Below are 27,102 nucleotides of genomic sequence, written 5' to 3' on the forward strand. Positions count from 1 at the left end.
TAAGAGTGAAGAGGAAGAAAAAAGAGATCACTCCGGCCTATGATAATCAGAAAAGGTGTAATGTGAGAAGTGGCCATCTAAGTCTTCAAAATTATTCAAGAGACAGAAATAAGGTAAAAACGTGTAAGTAACATACAAACAAAATATGCAATGTGCCAGGAAAAACTGAACAGTCCAGATACAGGAGTAATGTCTTACAGTACAGTTCTAGAAAATACAGTTTGGATTAGAGCCAAACTGCCAGTGAATGCCCTGCTAAGGACTTAGGATCTATTGAGTGGTCAATAGATGGCTACTGCAGGTGTTTGAGTAGAAAAATGGCACAATCTAAAAAGCTGTTTTAATAAGATGAATAATGGCAATGAGCAGGATGAATGTGATGAAGTATTCCAAGAGTTTCAAAGCAATGTGATCAAGAGCACTGTTTGAGGATTGGCCTTGTAAAGAATAAGGATCTACTCTCTCCCAGTAAAAGCAAGATGTGACGACATTCTAAACTACTAGGATAGGTAGAACTGAAAAGAACGTAATGATCAGGGAATTACAACAACCATCTTATAAAAGAAAGTAGCTGAGCTGGAGGGGGCCAAGGAGCCCACGTGGAGTTAAACACAAATGTGCAGTGTTCCTAAACAGATTTCTTGATGCGGGTACAGGGTGGAGAGGGGAGTGAGTAGTTTGGCTAACCCAAGACAGGGTAATTGTTGGTTGAGGGTAGATTCTGGGGAGATGTTAGAAATGCAGCAGGTAGTGCTTTTTCCCCTCACGCTCTTTCTTCCAATGCCAACGCTCAGCCGAACTCACTCTTACTTGCTTTCTGTCACCAATTTGCAGAACTAGTCTCCGGCGGTGTTGCCTTCTGGCTAATCCGAAAGTACCCCCCAGACACAGCCAATGGCTCCACTTCTCCCTCCACTTCCCCCTCCTGTCCCAACGCACGATACTAGCCCATGTCGCCCTCCGCTTGCGGGCAAACAGTCGGGGGTCCCATTACTAATCACGTCATTGCCCCCCACAGAAACGCCAAAACTCGCAAGATTGACCCGGTCTACCTCACGTCCACGTTACGGAATTCCTGGGCACAAAACTGTGCGCATGTCCGGAAGCGCTAAAATACTTAGCCTCCGACAGCGGAGTAATTAAAGGGGCAGGCTGCCACTTAAAGCAGAGCCTTACTCAAGACCCGGAATTTCTCTGCGGAGACGCCAGGACTTGCAAAGAGGAGGGGCGGGGTTTGGACGTGGGCGGGGTCTCGGGCTGGAACTAACAGGTGGGACCCTCCCTGCTCCGCTGCTGTTCCAAGTCCGGGTTGCCTCGCAGCCGGCTCAGCTGGGCGGTGCCCCGGCCGCCCAGGCGCCCCAGCCGCTCTGGCGCCCCGCTACTGGGCAGGTAAGGGATTCCCGCCGTGCGCGCCTTCTTCACAGGTCCTCCGAGATCTGTGCTCCGGCCTCCATCCCTCTGCCGCAAGGTTGTTGAGGGACGGTTTCGGAAGGAAAATGGCAAAGTGAGAATTAGAGAGGAAGTAGTTTGTGTGGGCACAGCTTGCTCCAGGCTAAAAACTTGGGTGGGTTCCCGAGGATCAAAAAGTGAATAGGACCTGGGGAGGAGCCCGGGGCGTGGAGAGGCGTCACCAAGTTCATTGTGTGGCTGTGTCAGACCTCGCGTCCTGTTTCTCAACACCCAGGCCTTGTGTTGCGGGAACCAATTTACGAAATGAATCTCTTTTCCCGAGAACCAGGAAGTAAGGCCAGCTCCGGGCAGAGATGCTCGTGGCATGGAAAGCATTCTGGGCCTCCACAAGATTCTAATTAACTTGTCACTCTCGCTTCCAAGTTTCCAGGAAATTAGAAAGTGAAGAGGGCTGTCAGGATCAGGTAAGTACATAATCAGATGGGAAAAGTATACCTGACAGCCTGGAGCAAGAGAGATAACAAAGGGATAAAAAGCAGACCCTGAGAAAGCGAGAAAATGCCATTTAAAATGGAAACAGATAGCTGTATTTGTGCTTGAAAACTTACTGCCCAAGGAGCCCTAAGAGTGGAGAATATTAAAGCCAGCCTTTCCCCTTTCTAAGGGTAATCCTTGAAGAGATCGGTCAGAAAGTTATCTCTTTTATTCTCTCAAGCTGAGCACTCATTTGAAGTTTGCTTTCTGCCTGTCCAATCCAAGCTCCTGATCCTGCGGGCCAAACTTGCACCTTAGTCTTCTCCATCCTAGTAAATGTCAGGAAACGTTCAGGCCAAAAATCTTGGTGCAATCTCCTTGCCCTTCATATCAGCACATAGGATTCTATTTGCTCTACTTCAGAAAATATACAGCATCCTAAGACTTTGCACCTTTTCTGCTACCACCCGAGCCACCAGCACCTCCCACCTGGATTGTTCTCGAACTACTTAATTGGTCATTCCCTGCCTCTCCACTCTTACTCCAATATCCTTTATTCTCAGCAGCAGCCCCAGTGTCCTTTTAAGACATGAATATAGACTATATGTCTCCATTCTCAAAGCCTCCACTGTCTTCTCACTCAGAGGATAAACAAAATCAATACAAAGGCTATAGGCTCTAGCCTACCTCTCTCATCTAATCTGCTACTTTCCTGCTCCTTCCTCTCCAGACTTAGCATCTCCTTGCTGTTCTCAGTGGGCCCACTCCAGACCTTTATATTTAGTATTCCTTTTGTCTCCAAGCTTCTCCCACAGATATCCCAATGTCTGACTTTCCCATTTCTTCAGACCTTTAATCACATGGCACTTTTTTACTGAGGCCTACTCTGACTACCCTCTTTAAAAATGAAACCCCTTCTCTATTTTTGTCCGCAGTATGTAGCATAGTATAGAGTTTATTTGCTTATTGCCTATCTTCCTCTGTTAAAAATATAAGCCCCATGAGTTCAATTATTTTTTTCATATTTTCCTAATGTTTTATCTCTAGGAACTTAGATCAGTATCCAGCACAAAGTAGACTTCAGTCTACTTTGATTTATTTATTTTAGCATTCTGAAATATTCAATATTTCAGCCTGCTTGGGATTCTCTCTCTCTCCCTCTCTTCTCTGCCTCAAAATAAATAAATAAACTTGAAAAAACTAAATTAAAATTTTAAAATCAGTCTTTCATCCAACACAACTATTTTGAGTAGCTGCTAAAGCTCAATTTGGTTGGGTCCCTGCTTAGGAAAGCACACCATCTAGAAGAGAAGGCAGACACATTAAACAATAAAATATGATAATTGTTATACTGGAAGAGTGACTGGTGACAGTTTGGAGCAAAGGAGATGATTATCAGGGAAAGCCAATAGTGCCTTTTGCATTGAGCTTGAAGAAATCCTAGGCATTTACCTGGTTGTCCTCAAGGTGATTGGGCAGTTATTTTACTGAGCCCTAAATGAATTCACCTTCTGCTTCACCAAAAAATAACGTTGTGTGAGAATTCTCCCTCTCCCTTCAAATATGTCTGTATCCAAACCTCTGCTTCCTCTTTTCAAGATTTGGAAGAATCTTCCTTCTATTCAAGGCTACATCTTCACCTATACTCTATTCACTATCCCTTTTTGTATCTTCAACCAGGCTTAACTCTAAAAGCAAATCTTAAACCAGCAGTTTTCAGGATGTTGTTGGTGTCCCCAAGTCTCTTTCAAGAGGTTTGTAGGGTCAAAATCGCTTATGAGTAAAAGATTGATTCAGAATGCAATGAACTTTAATGAAACAAAGTTCATTGATATCGTTTAGGAAATTATCTTTTATCAAGGTTCACTATAGTGTCAAAGAGAAAAATCTACTTTGTGAAAAGGCTATTAAAATACTGTTTCCAGCTATGTGTCTGTGTCAAGTTGGATTTTCTTCATATATGTCAACCAAATCAATATATTGCAGCAGATTACATGCAAAAGCAGATATGAGAATCCAGCTGTCTTCTATTAAGTTGAACATTAAAGACATTTACAAAACTGTAAAATAATATCACACTTTTATTTATTTTGGAAAATGTATTTTTATCAAAATATATTATGTATGCTAACATGTAATATGTTCATTATTTTTAATCAGTTAATGAATAAGTAATCTTTAAAGTTCTCAGTGTCAGTTTCTAAGAAGGTAAATATTGATAGATCTAACCAACATAAACAAAAACTCTTTGGAGTCCACAGAAATTTTTAAGAGTGTAAAGGGTACCAAGACCAAATTTGAGAACTGATGCCTTCTGTCTCTGTCTCTGTGTCTCCTTCCCTTCAAACCCAGATTTCTTGGAAAATGCACTTTTATCATTCACTCACTGCTCTATAAAAACTGTTCTTAAGTCATCCAGTTTCCAAATCTAACACACCCATCAGTATTTATCAGACCTCTTTGGGTCTTTTATACCAACCTATCCCCTATTCTAGAAATCTCTGATATGCTATTGTCTTAGTTTTTTTTCTTACCTCCATGGCTAATCAATACTTTTTAAAGGTTCTTCTTTCTCTTCATTTCTTCATATTCTATATGTTCCTAATAGGCAACCTCATATTTACTTGTTGCTTCAACCAACAATTTACTTGTGAACATTTGAGAATGCCCATACACTGAGCATTCTTTACTTAAACCTCTCTCCTAAGCTCCAGACCATATATCTAGCTACTTAGTGCCAAATCCCCTAGATGGTGCCAGAGGTAGATATTTCACATTTAACATGACCATGAACACTTCATTTCCTCTATCATCTAACTGCCCAAGCCAAAAAACCAGGAATCAGCTTCTGGATTTCCCTCACTCTCCTCTCCCTCTAATATCTGATGTGTCGTTAAATTATTTCAATTTGGCCTCCTAAATCTTTGAGTCTTTTTTTCCCTCCATTCCTCAGCTTTTTTCAGGCTTTCATTTCTGCTGACCTAGATTATTGCAAAGTCTTCAAACTGGTCTCTTTATCTCAATATACATCCCTTCAAATTTTTTTATCCGGGAGAATCCACTTAACCAAATAAGATCTCATGACACCTTTCTTTAAAATCCTGAAATGGCTTCCTGATAACTTTTAGTAGAAAGCTTAAACTCCTTGTCTTAATATCTGAGGTGCATGATGATTTGGCCCTGCCTACCTCTCCTACCTCTTCTCTTACTACTTAATGACATGCATCCCATGCTCCAGCCATAGCAAACTCCTTGCCTGAGCCTAATCCATGTTCTCCCTGCTATTCCTACTGCTTGGAATTTCCTTTTAGGTTTATCCTCATTCCTTTTCACTCATCCTTCTAATCTCCCACCCCACCTAAATCTGTCTTGATATATTTCCTTTAGACTGCTTTGGCTTGATGCTCCTTCACTGGGCATCCACACCTGCACACTGCTCTTGTAACATTTGCCATTCACTCTTTGTATCCTCTGCTGGACTGAGAAGCTTGAAAACAAAGATTTTTCTCCTCTCTGTAGCTCCCATCACTTAGTACAAAGCCTGACATGTTTGTTTTTAATTTTTTTTTAAGGTTTATTTATTTTTGAGAGAGAGACAGAGAGACAGGGGAGGGGCAGAAAGAGAGTGAGACACAGAATCTGAAGCAGGCTCCAGGTTCCAAGCTGTCAGCACAGACCCTGACATGGGGCTCAAACTCACGAACCCGCGAGATCATGACCTGAGCCAAAGTTGGACCCTTAACCAACTGAGCCACCCGGGCGCCCCCAAAGCCTGACATGTTATTTGAACATATGAATATATGAAAGGATATGTCTTGTCTTTATAGAAAAGAGAATGACTCAAACAATGCATTGAGTTATAGAAGCAAGGACATATGGAATGAATTTTGGAGTAAGATACAGATTCATGTACAACTCTTCATTTACTACCTTTGTGAAGTAAAGATGTTAAAATTGTCTTCATCACTGTAAGGGTTAAGTGAAATATATGAATTACTTAGCATGGTACTAGACAACAAATTCATTCATTTCTAACATTTATCTGCAATATATACCACATGCTAGTCACTAGTTTTATATTAGTGAATGAAAGAGCATAGTCCCTGAACTCATGGAGCTTATAATCTGATGGGGGAGGCAGGTACTAAACAAATAAATACATGATTACAGTTACATTGTGCAGTGATCAAAGACAATTAGGTTGAAGGCAGATAGACCTACTTAGATGCCATGGTCAAAGAAGGCCAAAGAGAAGAGAATATAAATATAGAGGCCTAGGATCAGGGAGACATTTGCTTCTTACTCTTTTATAGCTTCTGAATTTTGTACCACGTGAATATATTTTTTACTCCAAAAAATTTACTCCAAAATTTAATTATAGTACATCTTAAAGTTAAAAATATAAGAGGATGGGGCGCCTGGGTGACTCATTCGGTTGGGCCTCCAACTTCGGCTTAGGTCATGATCTCGCAGTACGTGGGTTTGAGCCCCACGTCGGGCTCTGTGCTGACAGCATGGAGCCTGGAACCTGCTTCAGATTCTGTGTCTCCCTCTCTCTCTGCTCCTCCCCCGCACATGCTCTGTCTCTCTCTCTCTCTTTCAAAAATAAGTAAACATTAAAAATTTTTAAAAATATATATATATGGGGGGAAGCAGGAAAATAATTGACAGAAGAATACCTAAATCTCTCTGTCTTGATGAATTAGAAGGAAAGGTTGCTACTTGCTAAAAATGAGAGGCATAGAGATCAAATAAAACCACATGGAAAGAGGGTAAGGTGTGAAATAGTCACTAAGGACAATAAGCTGAGAGAAGACAAGTAATAGGATTAACAGCAGTGTTGAAGGCCCCATGGAAAAGGGATCCCCATTAATTTGTATTCATACCAGTCTGCTCAGTTACCAGGTTCTCTTAGGTATATTCAGCAATGCTGTTGTACCAGTAAAATTGTGAAATCTATCCCTGGCTGATGCTCTCCAGGGTGCAGTGGCAAAAGAAAAAGGGGAATAAGGAAATAAAGGTTTGCTCTAGAGTGTAAAGTGGTGAACCACAGGGTTTGGCTTAGTAGAGAATGAATTATGATCAGATAGGTCTGCTGGATTCAAATAATGTGGAACATTTGAAAAAGAGATATTATAGAAAAAGTTGACTATTTACCGTGTCTTTTAATGCTACTCAAATTATTTCAGTACATTTTTTTTTTTACTTCTACCAAAGAGTGGTGGTAAATGTTTCATAGTAAATAAATACTGATTGAGAAAAATATTTTAAATTAAAAAATAAATCTCTGTTATTTAATAGATTTGATTCCTGAATATATTCACAGGAATTTTTCTGAAAAAGTAAATTTTTTACTCCTTTGGATAAATTATACTTGGGAAATGTCAGTGTCAGAAAAAGATTCTTCCATTTTTTATTGATAATTATAGGTAGAGAAAGTAAGTAAGAACAGAGGACAATTAAACAAATAAACCACAATTTTAATTTCTTCTTAGGATATCAGTTAGTTGACTTTGGAGTGTTCCTTTATTATGGTGTAATCAGTTGCCAACATTTCATATACTGTAGAAAAATGTGATTTATAAGCTTACAGATGTCATCACTAAAACTACTGTAAAATTTTAATGAGAATTTTCCATATTTTAGGAAGAGAAGATGAATAAACCCATAACATCTTCAACATATGTGCGCTCCCTCAATGTTGGACTAATCAGGAAGCTGTCAGATTTTATTGATCCTCAAGAAGGATGGAAGAAGTTAGCGGTAGCTATTAAAAAACCATCTGGTGATGATAGATACAATCAGTTTCACATAAGGTAACCTATAAAATTCTCTTCCTTTTTAAATTCTTACATCACAATCTAGAATGATGAATAGATGTAAATACTGTCTAATGTTGCAATTCAGAAAGTAAAACTCTCTCTCTCTTTTTCCTCTGTGTGTGTGTATGATTTTTTTATTCCTTCTCCATTATGTTAGCTTGGCTAGTATTGTGATCTTGCAAATAAGTTTTTGGGTTAGAATCAAGATTCCTACTTTTACTATAGTTTTCTGTTTAGCAAGCTGAGAACAGTTCCCTCTGCCTCACACTTGTCATTTCCAGATTGAACATAGGATATTATAAGCATCTCTAGTAAAATTCTAAGTGCATAAATCTCTACTCCACCTTACCAGTGTACTTTGGGAGTTCTTCAAATTGACATTTTAAAGTTGCTTATAAATGTACACATCTATAAACAGAATTCTTAGTTCTTAGGATTTTTCAACACTATCTTCAGATAATTTCATTCTTTGTCTACTTATCTCTGCTTGATTTAGTGTAAAATACAAGTACAGATTTTATTTTTGAAGCTGTTACTTCAGCTCAAACCTATATCAAAATCTGTCTTTCGAAGTAAGAGGAAAAGACATTAATTTATGATTTTCAGCATTAACCTAATAAAGATCCCAAAACTTTAACTTCTTAGTCCTTCTAGGAAGTGTTTCCTCATATGAAGGATAAACACTTTAAGTTACTTGAAAGAAGTTTAAGATTAAACCTTGAAAGGCAACTTTCAAAGATAGTTTACTGATACACTATTAAAACCTTCTGGGGGCGCCTGGGTGGCTCAGTCAGTTAAGCGGCCGACTTCGGCTCAGGTCATGATTTTGCGGTCAGTGAGTTCGAGCCCGCGTCGGGCTCTGTGCTGACAGCTCAGAGCCTGGAGCGTGTTTCAGATTCTGTGTCTCCCTCTCTCTGACCCTCCCCCGTTCATGCTCTGTCTCTCTCTGTCTCAAAAATAAATAAACGTTAAAAAATTAAAAAAAAAACAACAAAAAACCTTCTGGAGAATGGTTGAGGCAGTGGGGGGGCGCGGAGAAAAAGCTCTTCTCTACAGATTAATGGTAACAAATAATTATTGAAAAAATGATAGAAAAGTTACCAATTTACAACCACCAATGAATAATTGCTTCATGCAAGACTCATCAGTGATGCTAAAACGACAAGATGAAAAGTTGTCAATGAACAAGATATGCATAAGATTTCAAAGTATTATCCACAGGTTACTTATGAATTATGAAGGGTAATGGTGCTTTTACAAAGAAAAAATCTGAAGTACACCTCCTTAACCAAGTAATCAAACTTTGGGTCACTAATAATGGTACAGACTGCATTATGTGCCTTCTGGATGTGATACAGTGGCAAGAACACATTGTCACCTATGTAGTGTTCTTACCCAATATTTTTAACCTGAATTTAATCATGAGGAAGTAGTCAGACAAATCTAGACTGTGAGACATTGTACAAGGTGTCTGGCTTCCACTGTAAAGCCTGTGCGCATACACATGTGCTCCCATGCACACACATACAGGTAAAGGGAGAGGGCAAGAACACAAGTGTGACAAAGTGTTATCAACTGGTCAATTAGTGCTTCTAGGTGAAGGGCAAATGGTTGCTCATGGTATTATTCTTTCAACTTTTATGTAGGTTTGACATTTTTCAATGTAAAAAATTTGGAGGAAAACCAGAAAAAATTGTTACATTTTTAAGTGTTAGTTTCCAAACTAATTTTTAAAGAAATAAGAACAAAAAACTGACCTGTTTTTCCTTAATTTAACTAAAATGTAATTAAGATCAAAGGAATAATTCTCCAAGTTTATGTATAGTATTGTATTTCATTAAACAGGAGGGTTTATTGAAAATCATATGGCTGGGGGTGCCTACAGAGCTTAACTGGTTGAGCGTCCAACTTCGGCTCAGGCTGTGATCTCATGGTTAGTGAGTTAGAGCCCCACATCGGGCTTGCTGCTGTCAGCACAGAGCCTGCTTCGAATCCTCTGTCCTCTGTGTCTGCCTTTCTCTTTTTCTCTCTCTCTCAAAAATAAACATTAAAACAAAATTTAAGGGGTGCCTGGGTGGCTCAGCTGGTTAAACGTCTGACTTCGGCTCGGGTCATGATCTCACGGTTTGTGAGTTCAAGCCCCATGTCAAGCTCTGTGCTGACAGCTAGGAGCCTGGAGGCTCCTTCGGATTCTGCGTCTCCCTCTCTCTCTCTGCCCCTCCCCAATTCGCACTCTGTCTCTCAAAAATAAATAAACATTAAAAAAAAAATTTTTTTTTAAACTCATATGGCTAGCAGAGTTATTAAGTCAGGTAGGGAAGAAATATAGCTTAGTAGGTTGAAAGCAGACCCTTATGTCAAGTGAGATCTAAATTTGGATCTCAATTTAGATACAGTTTTCTGGCTGTGTGGCTATGGGCTGGTTATTTTACCTCTTTATGCTTTGCTTTCTCATTCATAATTAGTACTACATTTGTAGTATCTTTGAGAATGAAATGAGTTTATGTGGGTGCATCCCATGGCCCACTGAGCAGATACTCAGTAAGTACTCAATATATGCTAACCTGTAGTATAATCACCTTCAGCATCTTTTTCCTTTCTGCCTATCTTCCCAGTTCTCTGTAATTCTGGCTGGTTCTTCTGCTGCCCCTTTCCTTTAATACTATAGGAGATGGTATGGGCCAGACAAGGGCATGAGGGAATAATTCCTATTTTCACGTTAAGCCTATTTACATACTAATTTTGTTTCTTTGTTGCTTGCTTTTAAGGAGATTTGAAGCATTACTTCAAACTGGAAAAAGCCCCACTTGTGAATTACTGTTTGACTGGGGTACCACAAATTGCACAGTTGGTGATCTTGTGGATCTTTTGGTCCAAAATGAGTTTTTTGCCCCAGCAAGTCTTTTGCTACCAGGTAAACTTGAGCATGAGTAGGTCATCAACAATTAGGGTGCAAAGGCAAGTGGCAGAAATGGGAACATGTCTTCTTACTTGGACTTTTTTCTCCTAGTAGATGAACTTTACATTTGAGACTCCTTTTCATTCTTTCCACCCTCCCCAACTCAAAAAGCACCCCAGACATAGGGCATTGTGGACTTGCTGCTGAGGAGAAGGAGGCCTCGTGACTGGGCCTGAGCCCACCATTCAAGTCAGGTAGTTTTGTGCCAGTAGGAAGTGTAGAAGGATGAAAATTAGTTTTGGGGTGTTTTTTGTTGGTTGGTTGGTTGGTTGGTTGGTTGGTTGGTTTTGTTTGTTTGTTTTTAGCTCTTGATTTTCTTTACCCTTAACCTCCACCCTCATGGGACTCTGTGATCATGTTATCCTTACATTGTATTCTGGTGGGTTACTGTCTAGATGCCTTCCTAATAGCCTTATTTCCCTTTGATACCATTTATACTAGCAGTTGTCACTTTTCAGTGTGCAATAGAATCCCTTGGGGTTCTTGTTAAACAGGTAGCTTCCTGGTTGTATCAGAATTCTTGACTTGGGTTAAGGTCTATGTTTTTAAACAAGCACTTCAGTGCTCTGATGTAGGTGGCTCATAGACTTTTTGAAAACATCGCCTTACCCTCTCTAATCACCTTAACCCCAAACTCACAAATTCATACTAGGTAGCTTATCATGTGTGCTGTGAGAAAATGGGGTTGACATGTGGAAACTGAAGTGATGTCAAATGAACCAAGTTCCTAGTTTAACTTTTGGACAAACACTTTTCCGTGTTGAAGAACAACTTGTAACTTCATTTGGCAGATGCTGTTCCCCAAACTGTTAATACACTACCTGCTAAAGAAGCTGTAACAGTTCCGCAGAAAGAAATGCCTCTCTGTGGCAAAGACAGGACATTTGTGTTACCTGTGAAGGATCTTGAACAAAACTATATGCCCCCTGACTCCTCAAGTCCAGAAAATACAAGTTTAGCAGGCAGTGATACACGTAAGTAACATGTGCAGTGCTTTCCCCTGGCAGGTTTGTCATTAGGCCCATCACTGCTTTGAAATAAATCTCTCCTTTTGTTTGTGCACACTGGCAATAGCTCTTTGGTGGGTTTTCTTTGTTTCCCTCCTGACCTATTAAGCACCATCTTCATTGTATTAGTGTGTTATCAGTGAGTACAGTCAACAGAATATACAAACAACCATAGAAATATGAAAAAATGTATAAATATTTACATAACTTGAAAAGGTCATTTTGTAATAAGTGACTAGAGTTTTAGGTGGAGGACCACCAAACAGAATTGTCAAGATAAAACTTAAATTTTTGTTTAAAATATAGCTTTACTCTCTCCTATCCTGTCTAATCCAAAGTTTAAATATTTGTGTATACATGAAATAATCAAGTTGAGAAAACACTGAAGTTATTAAAACCAATATCCTTTTTATTGAAGCACTTTTTTTTCTTATTTCATTGACATTATAGGTTTTCACAGCTTTTCATTTTATGAATTGAAGAATGTCACAAATAACTTTGATGAAAGGCCCATTTCTGTCGGTGGCAACAAGATGGGAGAGGGCGGGTTTGGAGTTGTGTATAAAGGCTGCGTGAACAATAAAACTGTGGCAGTGAAGAAGCTTGCAGCAGTAAGTTACATGTTTAGGAGTAAAAAGAATTAAAGGAAAAAGTTGCTTCCTAGGGTGCTCTATCTTAAGCTTTAAATTAGTCCTTAGGAAATACATTATTTCAGAGCATATTTTCTTTAAACATCTTCTAAGCTGGTGGTTCTGAACACTTAAAATTTTGTTGAAAGCTATGGATCCTGTCCCTACAAAAATGTAGTTATGGGCATACACATATAATTGTATATATAATTTTGGAAGAATCACAAAATAAAGTTGAGAAGCCCTGTTCTACATAGTGCTTTTATGCATAATCAGGATTAAAATGGGAAGACACTAAGAGAATTTTGTAAAAATAACTTTCTTATGTTACTGTTCTCATTTAAAAATGAAGTTTAAAAATTACACAATAAGAAAAAAGATTGAAAAAATTCTTGTCTAGATCCCTCATTCCCATTGCTACTAGAGTGTTCAGCATGTAGTTGATTTGTTATATTATAAATCTGTTATTATGTTTTAGAAATATCCATATAATACATATTTATTTATTTTTTTTTATTTTTTTATTTTTGGGACAGAGAGAGACAGAGCATGAACGGGGGAGGGGCAGAGAGAGAGGGAGACACAGAATCGGAAACAGGCTCCAGGCTCTGAGCCATCAGCCCAGAGCCCGACGCGGGGCTCGAACTCACGGACCGTGAGATCGTGACCTGGCTGAAGTCGGACGCTTAACCGACTGCGCCACCCAGGCGCCCCCATATAATACATATTTATATGATAAAAATAGTCACCCATTGTCATATACAGTACAAATACTTTTGCAGGTTTTGTTGTTCTTTTTGCCTTCAAATTTGCTTATGTTTTCTGACAGCAAATTTTTTCTTCAGAATGTTTATACAGTGAAGTCTCACATTATTTCATTTTGTTCCTACAGTAACTGAGACCTATATGGTTATATGGTTTTTAAGGTTTTTTTCCTTCTGCTAACTAGCCATAGGACCTTGAACAAATCAGTAATATTTCCACTTCTCGGTTATTCTACAGAAGGGAGAGAATAATGCCTTACTATTTTAAAGAAAGCAAGATCAACCAGGCAATCGCTTGTGCCTCCTTCTAGCTTTAGGAGCCTTAAGGTTATCATGTTGTATTATATTACATATTATTTTTTCAGATGGTTGACATTAGTACTGAAGAACTGAAACAGCAGTTTGATCAAGAAATAGAAGTTATGGCAAAGTAAGTTAATTTGACAGTGTGGTATAATGGAAAAGAGCAGGACAAGAAGCAGGGGGCCTGGTTTCTTACCCAGAGTATGCCATGAACTAGTGATATTTTCAGATATGTAAAATTAAAATAAAGGGTTCAGATTAGAGGAATTGAAAGAATTTCGACTATAATTCTGTGACTGCATATGCTTATATGCCTGTAGATAAAACAGCAGTTATTATTTTAAATCATAGCAAAGTTACAAAGGGTTTCAAATATCTTCCATTATCCTCTGCTGCTCCCAAAATTCATGACAGATAAATTATAGGGATACAAAAAAAAAAAATTATAGAATAATAGGCCCTTAGATATCTTAACAACCCTAAACCAGGAAAAACTTATATGCCAGAATGCTTAGAAAACTTTGACCCAGTATGCTTGAAAATTGTTGGGTGTCTCCAGGAAGAATAAGGGAAACAAATCAGGAAATTATTCTAATAATTGTAGTGCAGTGTATTTTATGTGTTTGGCCTCATTTAATCCTCATAAAGGTTATTGTAACCTCCCTACCTTTTTTTTTCATTGAGATTTAGAAACATTAAGTAACTTGCCCGAGGCCACAGAGCCAGCAAAAATCAGATCTGCCTTTCATATTCAGATCTGATTCCAGAGCTTGACCTTTTTTCTTTTTACTTTTTTTTAAATGTATTTTTTTAATATTGAAATGTAATTGACATACAGCGTTCTATTAGTTTCAGGTGTACAACATACCGATTCGGCAGTTCTCTACATTACTCAGTGCTCACCACCATAAGTGTAGTCACCCTCAGTCACTATACAATTCTAGTGAGATTTACCAGTTTACACTCAGTTACACCCATTGCTATAAATTACCGATTCTAGTTGCTTAACCCCTAGAAAGAAAGAACAGACTGGAATTAATTCAGTGACAGTAAAAATAATGCATACTGATTTAAAAAAAAAACAAAAAACCTCTTTCAGGATTTTGTTCCCCCTACTCTAACACCGACTCTCCAATCCTAAAAGTAATTTGTCCAAAGTAGATAATCTACGAAATATGGGAATATATATTTACAGTAATAAAAATCATCCCTTAAATATATCACTCAGAGATAACCATGACTAATATTTTGATGTACTTGCCTCATGATGTGTGTATACAATTTTCCCATGTCATTAAAAATAATTTTAAAACATTTTGTTATCATACATTAATTTCAAGGTATTATATGTTAATTATTTGGCATATATGATGATTATATTTTATTTAATCATTACCCTACTAGGTTAATTTCTAATTTTCAACATTACAAATTAAAACTCCATTAAATCTTGTTGTACATAAATCTTTAAATGCAGCTCTGCATATTTCATCAGGCAGAGTCCTAGAAGAATTACTCATTCAGAATTCATGAGCTTCTTAAAAACTTTTCAAGTACATGTCCAAATGGCTTTATAAATAGTGATTTATACTCCTGCCAGCAATGTTTTACAATGTCAAATTTCACCTTTACCTCACCACCGTTGAATATTATCACTGTTTTTTAACAAGTACCAATTTTTGGATCTTACTAGCAAAATAACCCTGGCCAAGTTTCTTAACTGTCTATTCATTAATTTTTTCATCTATAAAATGGGATAATAGTGTTTACTTCATTAAGTTATTGTGAGAATTCAATAAAACAAAGCATGTAAATCATTTACTGCAGTGCCTTGTATAAAGTCATCAAATGTTGCCAACTCATTTTAAAAATGTGCCAGTTTTGTGGAAAATAGAGTACTTACTGTTTTAATTTGTACTTCTTAAAATATTTATGAGGACAGACTGATTTCAAATTAAAGTCTGATTTGAAATAATGAAATGTCAGAATTTTAGATGATATTGAATCAAAATGAGTAAGCACGTGGATGGAATGTTATCATGTTCTAAGTATATTTCTAGGCTCTCATGTATTTGCTCATTCAATTCTCAGAGCATCCGTGTTACATAATCGGTATTACTATCCACATCTGGTAAAGTTGCTGAAGTTCAGTGAGGTTGTTAACCTGTTAACTGTTAATTTGGCCTATAGGTCAAATATCCAGAGGGTGGCGAAGCTAGGCTTTAAACTTAGGACTTTGCCCACTTTTCTTTCTACTTTGCCTTGGAAACCTAAGGTTTTGTTATGTTTCAGCTCTCTTTAGTTTTATTCAAGTATATAAAGAAATTCAAATTAGGTTATAAATAACGTATCATTAAAGATCAGAAATGTGTAAATTAGATGTGGTTAGAGATCACACATCTATGAATCAGTGCTTTGGATATGTTAAAAAGTTCTTGAAAAGATTGTCATACCAGTTTCAGCAGACTTGTTGAAATCTTGCCTGTACTATCATTGAAAATTGTGCTACGTACGCAAAGGTAAATATCAACCCAAGTCCTTAACCAAACTGTCACAAGTTCCAAAGTTCTAAAGTATTGAGCTTTTACTATAAAATGGAAAAAGGGGTTGCTTCTAATGTTGATCAGTATTGTCTGAAAGAACTGTTTGCGGAAAATTATAAGCGGTTGTAATAAATATACATACTATAAACATACATATTATAATATAATGATACATAGCATATCAATATTTTCTTACTCCTTTTTTTCTGTTAAAGTTCCAAATTGAATAACCTTCAACCTACAGCTGAATGTATGTATGTATCATAATAATTTTGAGTGCAAAATTATTTGTCGTAGGTGTCAACATGAAAACTTAGTAGAACTACTTGGTTTCTCAAGTGATGGAGATGACCTCTGCTTAGTGTATGTTTACATGCCCAATGGGTCATTGCTGGACAGGCTGTCCTGCTTGGTAAGATATTTGTTCATCATATTGCTTGGCTTTCTGTTTATGTGTTGGAATATGAATATTCACTTTCTGACAAGGTTATTTGAACCACATTAATCTTAATATTTTTCTTGTTCTTTGAAAATTATACACCTGATAGGTAAACAACTGGGATTGCCATTCTATTAGGTAATAATCTTAAACATAAAATTATCAGTCAAGACTAGTCTTTGAAGATGCTCTTATATATTTTTATTGTCAAATAAGAATTGGTAACTCCGGTTTGATCTTATTTAGAGATTATTTTTGAACAGTTTTTAAAAATTGCAATTCTAAATCTGGGTGATATGATATCATTTTCAGCAGTTGCTGAGAAAGTTGTTCTTTTTTTTAATGGGTTGGTTTCTTACTTTATAAGGATGATACTCCACCACTTTCTTGGCATATGAGATGCAAGATTGCTCAGGGTGCAGCTACTGGCATCAGTTTTTTACATGAAAACCATCATATTCATAGAGACATTAAAAGGTAAATGCTACTCTTAAAAAGCTTTTGGAGAACCATCTTTAAAAAATAACTTGCTCTAGGGGCGCCTGGGTGGCTCAGTTGGTTGAGTGTCCGACTTCAGCTCAGGTCATGATCTCACGGTCTCTGAGTTCAAGCTTCGGGTCAGGCTCTGTGCTGACAGCTCGGAGCCTGGAGCCTGCTTCCCATTCTGTGTCTCTCTCTCTCTCTCTCTCTCTCTCTCTCTGCCCCTCCCCTGATCATGCTCTGTCCCTCTCTCTCTGTCAAATATAAACATTTAAAAAAAATTTTTTAAAGAATAACTTGCTCTCACTCTTTCAACTCATAATTATGTGCATGTCTTAACTTATGGCACCCCATGAAAGGTCTTCTCATTAAGATGTTCTGTAATTTCCGGGGCGCCTGGGTGGCTCAGTCGGTTGAGCGTCCGACTTCAGCTCAGGTCACGATCTCGCGGTCCGCGAGTTCGAGCCCCGCATCGGGCTCTGGGCTGATGGCTCAGAGCCTGGAGCCTGCTTCCGATTCTGTGTCTCCCTCTCTCTCTGACCCTCCCCCGTTCATGCTGTGTCTCTCTCTGTCTCAAAAATAAATAAACGTTAAAAAAAAAAAATTAAAAAAAAAAAAGGTGTTCTATAATTTCCTTTATTACAAACCCAGTGATCTATTTTTAGTGCTCATCCTACATGGCCTTTCTTTTTTTTTTTAATAGCATGGCATTTTGTTTTTCTTGACCACTTTTACCTTGTCAAAATTATTTTCGAGGTCACCATTATTTTCTGAATCACTTTCATCCTCCATGGGTGCATTTCAGGTCTCTTTCTTCTTACATAAGTAACAAATATTAATTGAGCACCTACCATATGGTAGGCACTGAAGATAATATATTTAGCAAAAGTAGCACTTGTTGCATTTGACATCAGACGAATGATCACAAGATCATAAAAAACTTTAGTGTACAGTATACAGTATGTAATATAAATATTAGTATAAAGAGGTGTTCTCTGAGGATGTGATATTTTAGCAGAGATCCAAAGAATGAGTGGGAAATAAGTGGGCTCAAGTTGAGGGTGGCTAAAGAAGGTAGGAAAAACAGCATTCTGCATTTGTGAAACCAATGTTGAGAGGGAGCATGCGGTCATGATGAATTAATTACAGGAAGTGAAATGAACACAGTTATAACTGAAGTACAGAAATAGAAGGAATGATTGATACAAGATAAATTTATAGAAATCAGCAAGGAGCTAAACCCTATAGGATTTAATAGACTAAGGTAAGGACTTTACTTTCATCATCAAATAACCAGATGCCGTTGAAGAATTATAAGTAGGAATGTGGCCTCATGTTTAAGTTTTGAGAAGGTCACTTTGACTCTCAGTGTAGAGAACAGTTTGTAAGAAGGGAGAGTTAGGCTTTCACAGAAGTCTTGGTGATAGCTGTTCATATCAAAAGAAGTGAGCAGATTTGAGAGATTTAAGATAGCAGGACCTGCTCATATCTTGGCTGCAGAGGGGTCAGGAAGAGGGACATGTCAGGAATGACTCCTGGATTTATAGCTTGCTGAATTGCATTCTGGGATGATGTGTGGAAGAGGACCAGGTTGAGGGTTGAGAATATGAATTCTCTTTTGTACACGTTATGTTTAAGATTCTCTTAAGATATAGAAGTAGAGGGGCGCCTGGGTGGCGCAGTCGGTTAAGCGTCCGACTTCAGCCAGGTCACGATCTCACAGTCCGTGAGTTCGAGCCCCGCGTCAGGCTCTGGGCTGATGGCTCAGAGCCTGGAGCCTGTTTCCGATTCTGTGTTTCCCTCTCTCTCTGCCCCTCCCCCGTTCATGCTCTGTCTCTCTCTGTCCCAAAAATAAAAAAAATTAAAAAAAAGTTGAAAAAAAATTAAAAAAAAAAAAGATATAGAAGTAGAGATGTTAAATAGACAATGTGATATACAGATTTGGACCTGAAAGAAGTCTGAGCTGAAGACATTAAATTTGTGCATTACTTGCATGTAGGAGATAATTGAAGACCTGTCATATGATTGTATTCACTTAAGGAGAGATAGAGATTAAGAAAAGGTCCCAAGATTTAGTCCTAAGGAACTTTAAGACTTAATGGCCAACTAGAAGAGCATGATCCCTAAGGAATCTAAGAAAATAGGCATAGAAAGGTAAGATGAGAACCAGGAAAGTGTGGTATCCGTGAAAATAAGGAAAGAGAGCATTTCCTAAGAAGTATTAGTCAAAAATATCAGTTGCTTTCTGGAAGTGAGGATGAGGATTGAAAATAACCATTTGATTAGTGCCCTGAAGGTCATTAGTATCTTTACAGAGCTCTGTTTCCACACGTAGCGATTGGGCAGAATTCAGCTTGTAGTTGAGGAGAGAGAAAGCTGGAGAACTGAGATGTGAGTGTAGACAAGTCTTTTAAGACATTTGGATAGTGAAGAATGATCACTGAAAATAATATGTCACTCAGGAAACCTTTTTTTTTAGATGGTGAAGACTAAAGCATGCTTTTATGCCTATGGGAAGAGGGAGATGATAAAGTAGAAGAAAGAAGAAGATAATTTATAGAGTAAGGTTCCTGAGAATTTAGGGTGGAGTCCAGATAGAGGGATCAAGCTTGGATGACAGGACAGGCACTCTCTCTCATCCCTTCCATATTGGTGCATTTCCTCATGTTCTCACCTCCTGTCTCTTCTGTTCTCACAACGTATTCTTGCTGACTGACATTATATTGACTTCACCTACTATCTATTTGTGGGTGACTCTATCATCATCCGTATCATCAGCCTCCAATCCTGTATTTTCAGTATCTCCAGGCCAAAAATACCTCACCTGGATGTCCCACAGCGGCCTCCAAGTTAACATGTCAGAAATCAAATTCATTTTCTCTTCCAAACCAATCTTCCTCCTATATTCTCTTCCTGATTAAATGAAGTCACTATTCATCCTGTCTCCCAGCTAGTCTTTCTCATTCCTCGTATCAGACTAATTACAAAGTTCCTTTGAACATGCCTCAAACTTTTCAGCTCCTTTTCACCCACAGTGTTCTTTCTTTATCTAGACTCTATCTCTTATTTTATTACAAGCTTTCATGGTCAGCCTTTAACCAGTCTGTACCAGTTCTCTTCCATTCACTACTACATTGGGCAGGTAGTGTTCCTAAAAATCAGGTGTAATAGCACTAATTCATTACTAGGAAACTTTCACTGGTGTCCTGCTATCACAGAATGAAGTTCATATTCTCTCCATGTTCCATGGGCACCAGCTTCTTGAAATTGATCACATGCTTTTGTTTTCATCACTATGTACGTGTTGCTCCATTTGCCAAAATACCTTTTCCCCTCATTTAACCATCACCTTCTAACAATCCTTTAAGCACACGTTTACCCTGTTTTTAGAATTTTCTCCAGTTCTTCCAGGCATTTAGTTGTTCTCTCAGCATTTTGTACATAACATCACCATTGTGGAATATTTTTTGGATTTTTAAAATTAGGTATATACCTTTGTCACGGACAAGATTTGAAAACTCCCCCTCTATGCAGCACTGAGATCAAATACTATTATACATAGCAAGTCCTTAATAAAGTTTTATTGAATGTGAGTATGTGTGTATGAGTGAATGTGTGTAATGAATGAATGAAGACCTTTTAGCCATGTTCTTTCCTCTTTGAAAGTTATCAGATAGTACAAAAAAAGAGAGAGAGGGAGAGAATAATACCTGAACCTAATATAATACTTCATGTTAACTATACTGGAATTAAAATTAAAAACTTAAAAAAAAAGAATAAAGAGATGAATAATTAAGATACTTTGTTTGGAAATTTGTTCTTAAATGGTTAGGAAATGTTAGGAAAGGAATTTAAGACTGGAGCTTTAGGAAACCGAGGGATATTTTCCCAAAATAAATTATTTGTGAAACAATGAAATTATCTCTCACTAATGTGGACAGTTTTATTTCATTTATATTCTTCTAAAATTTTTCCTCAAGAAACAAAAAGGGAAAAGAAGACAATTATTTCTCTTTAGCTTCAATCTGAAGTCTAGATTTGTTTACACGAATTTCAGGCTTTTATGATGTGTATTATAAAATAGTCTACTCTGTAAATATGTACGTATGTTCATACACCTGACTGTTTGACTTGCTTGAAAGGAAAAATATTATTTTCTTCAAACTTTACTTTATTTCAGTGCAAATATCTTACTAGATGAAGACTTTACAGCCAAAATATCAGACTTTGGGCTTGCACGGGCTTCTGAGAAGTTTGCCCAAACAGTCATGACTAGCAGAATTGTGGGAACAACAGCTTATATGGCACCTGAGGCTTTACGAGGAGAAATAACAGCCAAATCTGACATATACAGCTTTGGTGTGGTAAGTTTCACATATATAATTCATAACAATAATCATTCTGGCTATAACTGTGAAGTTGAAGTAGAATATTTTGAACACACCTGTCTTTCTTAGCTCTCTTATGTAAGTATGTATATTGTTTACTTTAACCTTTAGTTAAATGAGAAAGTCATAAAACCTTCTCCAAATTTGTAAACTTTTAAATTGGTTTCTGAAGTTACTGTAAGAAATGACTTTTTTAGCACACTATCCTCACAAATTAGTATGAAGCTTAAATTAGTGCATAAAGCAAATCATATACAGCATGTATTTTACTGTCAGTTTTTAAATGAAATATTTTTTAACAGATGTACACTTTGGCATTTTCTGATCTACTGGTCTGTTCCTAATAACCTTTAATATGGAGTGAGTGGAAATGGTTGGAGAAGTTAGGTGCTACTTCATCTTATTTTTGCGTGTATGTTTCCTATATGGGAATTTAACTTCATAGCACTGTGTTGTTCAGGCACAGAGTTGTAGGATAGGCCTAAACTTTAGAAAATAATATTCTAAAAGCCAGAGACAATTATTCTTGTGAAGAATCCCCTGCAAGACAGGGGACAGAATGTCTAGAATACATAGTGAGTGGAGCTGATTGTTTAGTAAGTTGACAATCGAAAAGTACTGCTTGTGGGGATTGCTGGAACCCAAGGTTTCTGTGAGGGAATGATGGTGAGAAATGACCACAGCTCATGTCCTTTCTGCTTTAATGCCTGAAAGGCATAATGCAATCCATATTCATAATCAAGATCCATAATCAAGATCCATATTCTGTCTAGTTTCTATATGTTGTCTTGAGTGTTACAGTAATGGATCTTTTTTTGTCTTCATAGGTTTTGTTAGAAATAATAACTGGACTTCCAGCTGTAGATGAATACCGTGAACCTCAGTTATTGGTAATTGAAAGACTCATTTTTTCCAGTCCTTTTCTTTTGCATTTATAATCTAAATTTGTATGGGTAAGTTTGGCATCTAGATATGTCACTTTCTATTGGCAATTTTTCCATTGGCAATTACCCAGTGGCATATGGAAAAAGCATAACAGACTTCTAATCTCAGCTCTGCCATGAAGGATTTGTGAAGCTTGGTAAAGTCACTTATATATTCTATGTTCTGGTTTCTTTGTGGGTAATATCAGAATAGAACTATATAATCTTTTAGGTCTTCTCCAGTATTTTTTTGTTGTTGTTGTTACTTTCAGGATGATTACTAACAGACTATTCAGCTCAGAGAGAAAAAACAATATTGCTTCCTTTCACATTTGTATCAGAATAGAATTACTGGTAAAATTTGCTATCTATTTCTATTATGGAGTATTTTATTTTTATTTTATTTATTTGTTTGTTTATTTTTTATTTGAGGGAGAGAGAGCAAGAAAGTGTGAATTGGAGTGAGGGGCAGTGGGAGAGAGAGAGAGGGAGGGAGAGAGAGAGGGAGAATCTTAAACAGGCACAACACTCAACACAGAGCCCAATGTGGGGCTCAATCCCACGACCCTGGGATCATGACTTGAGCCAAAATCAAGAGTCGGACGCTCAACCAACTGAGCCACCTAGGCACCGCTATGAAGTATTTTAATTATAAAATTATGATAGAAAACATTACCTGTGTATTATATTCGGCATTCGTTGGCAATTAGATAAATAGGCTAACTGAATGCTAAAGTTATGAGAAAATTATGCCTTGCCCCTTTTTCCCCCATATAGTAAATTTTAAAAAGTTAGAGAGTCTTTTTATAAAATTAAATATTTACAAAAATCTTTTGTAAACTAAAGATTACAGAAATACTATCATGTATAAGCTTTTCTTAAAATTAAATATCTACGCTGACTTTCTTCTAATTTATGTGTTCTAATGAGACAAACCAGTGTGAAAAATTCAGATAATACATGAATAACAGATTATTTCCCTATGGAGATTAGAAAGTCAAAAGCTATGTTTGCTCAAGAGTTTGGTGTCATACTCTTTTAAGAAAAGCCATAAGTATGATATCTATATATTATAATATTGTTACTGGTGTCCCTTAACAAAAAGTACATTATAAAGCTTTCCATGGTTTCCCGGATATGTACTATTCCAGTATTATATATTATATAACATTTCACATTAAGGTATATTTACAGAACATAATATTATTGTGAAAAGTTATTATTTGTATAATATATATTTATATTATTATATTATCTACATAATAATTATATCTTCTATATAATATATAGCTATATATATGTTATTATAGTGTATGTACATTACTTACTGTGTGTTGGACATCAGGAAGGAAGCCTCAGCTGCAGATACAATGTTTTGGAACCATTAGTGTCCAAGTGTAGATAAAGCTTTGGGTGTGGATGGGATTATACAGAGAAAGTGCATAAATTAAAAATACAGGGGTGCCTGGGTGACTCAATGGGTTAAGTGTGCGACTTCAGCCCAGGTCATGATCTGAGCTTCGTGGGTTTGAGCCCTGCATCAGGCTCTGTGCTGACAGCTCAGAGCCTGGAGCCTGCTTCAGATTCTGTGTCTCTCTCTCTCTCTGCCCCTCCCCTGCTTGTACTTTGTCTCTCTGTCTCCCAAAAATAAATAAACATTAAAAAAAAATTTTTTTTTGAAAACAGTACAGTTGGGGTGCCTGTGTGGCTCAGTTGGTTAAGCATCTGACTTCAGCTCAGGTCATAATCTCATTGTTCATGGGTTCAAGCCCCACGTCGGGCTCTGTACTGACAGCTCAGAGCCTGGAGCCTGCTTCGGATTTTGTGTCTCCCTCTGTCTTTGCCCCTCCCCCACTAGTGCTCTGTCTCTGTCTCTCAAAAATAAATAAATGTTTAAAAATTAAAAATAAATAAATAAAAATACAAGACAGTTAAAAAAAACTAAAAGAACTCTCCTTTTTTTTTTTTTTTTTTTTTTTACTGTGTAATTTATACTTTTTAAGCAAAGCCTACCTGTCTAAAAGCCTAAATCCTTTTCCCTCAGACTTTTTCTCCTTTAATATATTATGAAAGACTCAAACCTTTGGTTTGAGTAAGGATGAAATACAGAAAAACACACAATCCATCTCAGTCCTAACCTTTATGCATGATCATATAATAATGAAAATCATAAAACTTCAGGGAAGATTATACCCTTTTACTTACTCTTAAGGTGTGCATGCAAGATGACCATAAAGTAGTAAGATTTTATTACAAATATAACCAAAAGGGAGTGAGTGAGCCTTGAAAGAACCTTTACATCACTAGATTCTGCCATCACCCAAATGCTTTCAAAATTCTTTTTTTTTTTTTAAATGTGTATTTATTTATTTATTTTGAGAGAGAGAGATGGAGAGGGGCAGAGAGAGAGAGGGAGAGAATCCCAATCAGGCTCCACACTGTCAGCACAGAGCCCAATACAGGGCTCAAACCCATGAACCATGAGATCATGAACTAAGCCGAAACCAAGAGTCAGAAGCTTAACTGAGCCACCCAGGCGCCCCTTAAAATTCTTCTGGAAGAGTTTCTGGAGGGTTTACAACCGACCTCACATAAGTAGTCTTTTCCATGATAATAGTTTCCTAGGGCTGCTGTAAGAAATTGGGACATAAAATAACAGAAATTTATTCTTTCATAGTTCTGGAAGCAAGAAATCTGAAATCAAGGGGCTGTCAGGGCCATATTCCCTCTGGAGGCTCCAGAGGAGATTCTTGCCTTGCCCCTTCCAGCTTCTAGTGGCTGCTGGCATTCCTTGACTTGAGGCCACATCATTCATTTCTGCCTCTGTGGTCACACTGTCTTCTCTGTGTCTGTTTTCTTCTCTTCTCTGTCTCTTCTACAGATGCTCATCATTGGATTTAGGGCCCACGTGGATAACCTAGGATGATCTCATCTCAAGATGCTTAATGACATCTGCAAAGACCTTTTCTTCAAATAAAGTCATAAGCATAGATTCTGGGAATTAGGACTTGGACATACTGTTTTCAGGGCCATCACTTGACCCACTACATCATCCTAGTTCTATGTCTCTCTCCCTATACAGTACTTTTTTATCATGGCCCTGTCCCCTTTTTCCTTCTACCTCTTTATCTTTGATTCAATAATTTGAGTACCTATAGACAAGTGTGCCTGTCCAGGGAGGAGGATTTTGGGTCCAGAAATTGGAACTGCATTATCAGGAGCACATCAAGAAGCAAATCACCTTGGGCTAGCAGCCTAGTAAATGCTGCCAATGGGAACATGAGCGCAATTAGCTCAGCAACAGAAATACAAAAATTAGAAGGCAAATGGCCGAAAGTATCTAAAAGGTATGTATGTACCTAGGTATGAATAGATGTATAAATAGACAAATAGGGTTTCTCCTGTATGTCTTTAATTCTTAGTAAGGTTATAAAAATAGACAGTAAAATAAAAGTACATGTTGTTACGAAGTAGATGAAATAAATCCATTTACATTCTGATTTCTCTCACTTTTCTTTGAAACTCCTACTAAAGTTTTAACATTTGTTTTAAAGCTAGATATTAAAGAAGAAATCGAAGATGAAGAAAAGACAATTGAAGATTATATTGATACGAAGATGAATGACATTGATCCCATTTCCATTGAAACCATGTATTCTGTTGCCAGTCAATGCTTGCATGAAAAGAAAAATAAGAGACCAGATATTAAGAAGGTACTGGTTTTTTATATTTATTGAAAAAGTGAAGAAGGTAGGGTTCATCTTTTTTTCCTAAGTGTACATTTCAAACCAACTCCTTAATGCATTTTTTTTGTTGTTTTTTTCTGTCTTTATGAAAGGTTCAACAGCTGCTGCAAGAAATGACAGTTTCTTGAAACTTCACTGGAAGACTCTTGGTTTTTTATATACAGCTACGTAAAACAGTTTTTAAGCTAAATTTTTGTTATAAACATTCTTTTTTACCTTTAACAAGGCAGCATGGAGCATGGAACCCCCAACATATAGGTAGAACAACAAAAGTAGAGCCACTGTATCGACCCTAATCCCTGGCTTTTTAGTGTCACCCTCAGTTCTTGAGTAATCCCCAAGACCTCGCCTTAGAACCTCACCAAACATGGTTTGAAAACTAGAATTAGCAACAAAGGGGACTGGACTATAGGGTGAAAAGACCCGAAGCTGAAGCCCCAACTCCACTACTAATTTGCCGTAGAGCTTTGGACAATCCTTTAACAGCTTTGAGCCTTTGTTTTTTCACTGGTAACATTAGGCTAATTATCTACTGTGCTTCTCTGACAGGTAGTCATGGAAATCCAATGATGCAGACTATGTACAAGCACTTTGTAACATGTAAAGTGATGTAAAATTTAAAGTTTATGTAGATGTTTATACAATCCAATTACAGTCGTTTTGTTTATAGGATCGTGTTCACAGTGTGTTTTTTGAGAGAGAGAGCTTGCATGAGTGGGAGAGGGGCAGAGAGAAATATAGAGAAAGAATCCCAAGCAGACTTCGCACAGTCAGCACAGAGCCTGACATGGGGCTTGATCTCTCGAACCGGTGACATGATCTGAGCTGAAATCAAGAGTAGGACGCTTAACCAACTAAGCCACCCAGGTGCCCCACAATGTACTATTTTAAGCATTCACCACTAACCAAATATTACCTGATGATATGGTCATTGTTAGATTATGTTATATGGCAACATATTCCATAATGAAGGAATTTTGCAGATGTTGGTAAGGCCCCTAATCTGCTGACTTTGAGTATCAACAGAGAGACTGTGCTGGGTAGGCCTGACCTAATAAGATGGTTTCTTACAAGAAGTCTGAGACATTGTCCTGTGGGCCTTGAAGAAGGAAGCTACTGTGTTGTAAGAAGGCCACATTGGCTAAGATCTACGGGTGGCCTTCTAGGCTAAGGGCTACCTTCCAGCTGTTAGCCAGCATAAAAAACTGGGACCTG

At 37.5% G+C, this 27,102-nt stretch overlaps 2 protein-coding genes across 6 annotated transcripts in view; one reads left to right on the forward strand and one right to left on the reverse strand.

Annotated features, from left to right (window-relative positions):
• The window catches only part of PUS7L (pseudouridine synthase 7 like), a 32,098-nt gene extending 31,007 nt beyond the window's left edge, over window positions 1-1,091 (reverse strand). Inside the window, exon 1 of one of the 2 annotated variants that reach the window (XM_032593953.1) lies at window positions 1,053-1,091. The gene's annotated coding sequence lies outside the window, so the exon portion shown is untranslated. The remainder of the gene's footprint in view (window positions 1-1,052) is intronic. The other variant, XM_030322367.1, reaches the window with a different exon arrangement.
• A 173-nt stretch (window positions 1,092-1,264) lies between these two features.
• On the forward strand, window positions 1,265-26,556 carry IRAK4 (interleukin 1 receptor associated kinase 4). Of its 4 annotated transcripts, XM_030322372.2 has the most exons (12): window positions 1,265-1,389; window positions 7,531-7,700; window positions 10,475-10,620; window positions 11,457-11,639; window positions 12,123-12,283; window positions 13,431-13,495; window positions 16,209-16,323; window positions 16,718-16,827; window positions 21,011-21,194; window positions 22,046-22,108; window positions 25,696-25,854; window positions 25,980-26,556. In XM_030322372.2, the coding sequence occupies exons 2-12, from the start codon at window positions 7,540-7,542 to the stop codon at window positions 26,013-26,015; spliced, it is 1,383 nt and encodes a 460-aa protein (XP_030178232.1). In that variant the 5' UTR covers window positions 1,265-1,389; window positions 7,531-7,539; the 3' UTR covers window positions 26,016-26,556. The 4 variants fall into 4 exon arrangements, with proteins under 4 accessions (XP_030178232.1, XP_030178234.1, XP_030178235.1 ...); XM_030322374.1 differs by lacking the exon at window positions 25,980-26,556 and having other exon boundaries at window positions 1,285-1,389; window positions 25,700-25,821; XM_030322375.1 differs by lacking the exons at window positions 25,696-25,854; window positions 25,980-26,556 and adding an exon at window positions 25,023-25,142 and having other exon boundaries at window positions 1,285-1,389.
• Window positions 26,557-27,102: the final 546 nt, after the last annotated feature.

The sequence above is a fragment of the Lynx canadensis genome, chromosome B4, assembly GCF_007474595.2.
Source record: "Lynx canadensis isolate LIC74 chromosome B4, mLynCan4.pri.v2, whole genome shotgun sequence".
Taxonomy (NCBI): domain Eukaryota; kingdom Metazoa; phylum Chordata; class Mammalia; order Carnivora; family Felidae; genus Lynx; species Lynx canadensis.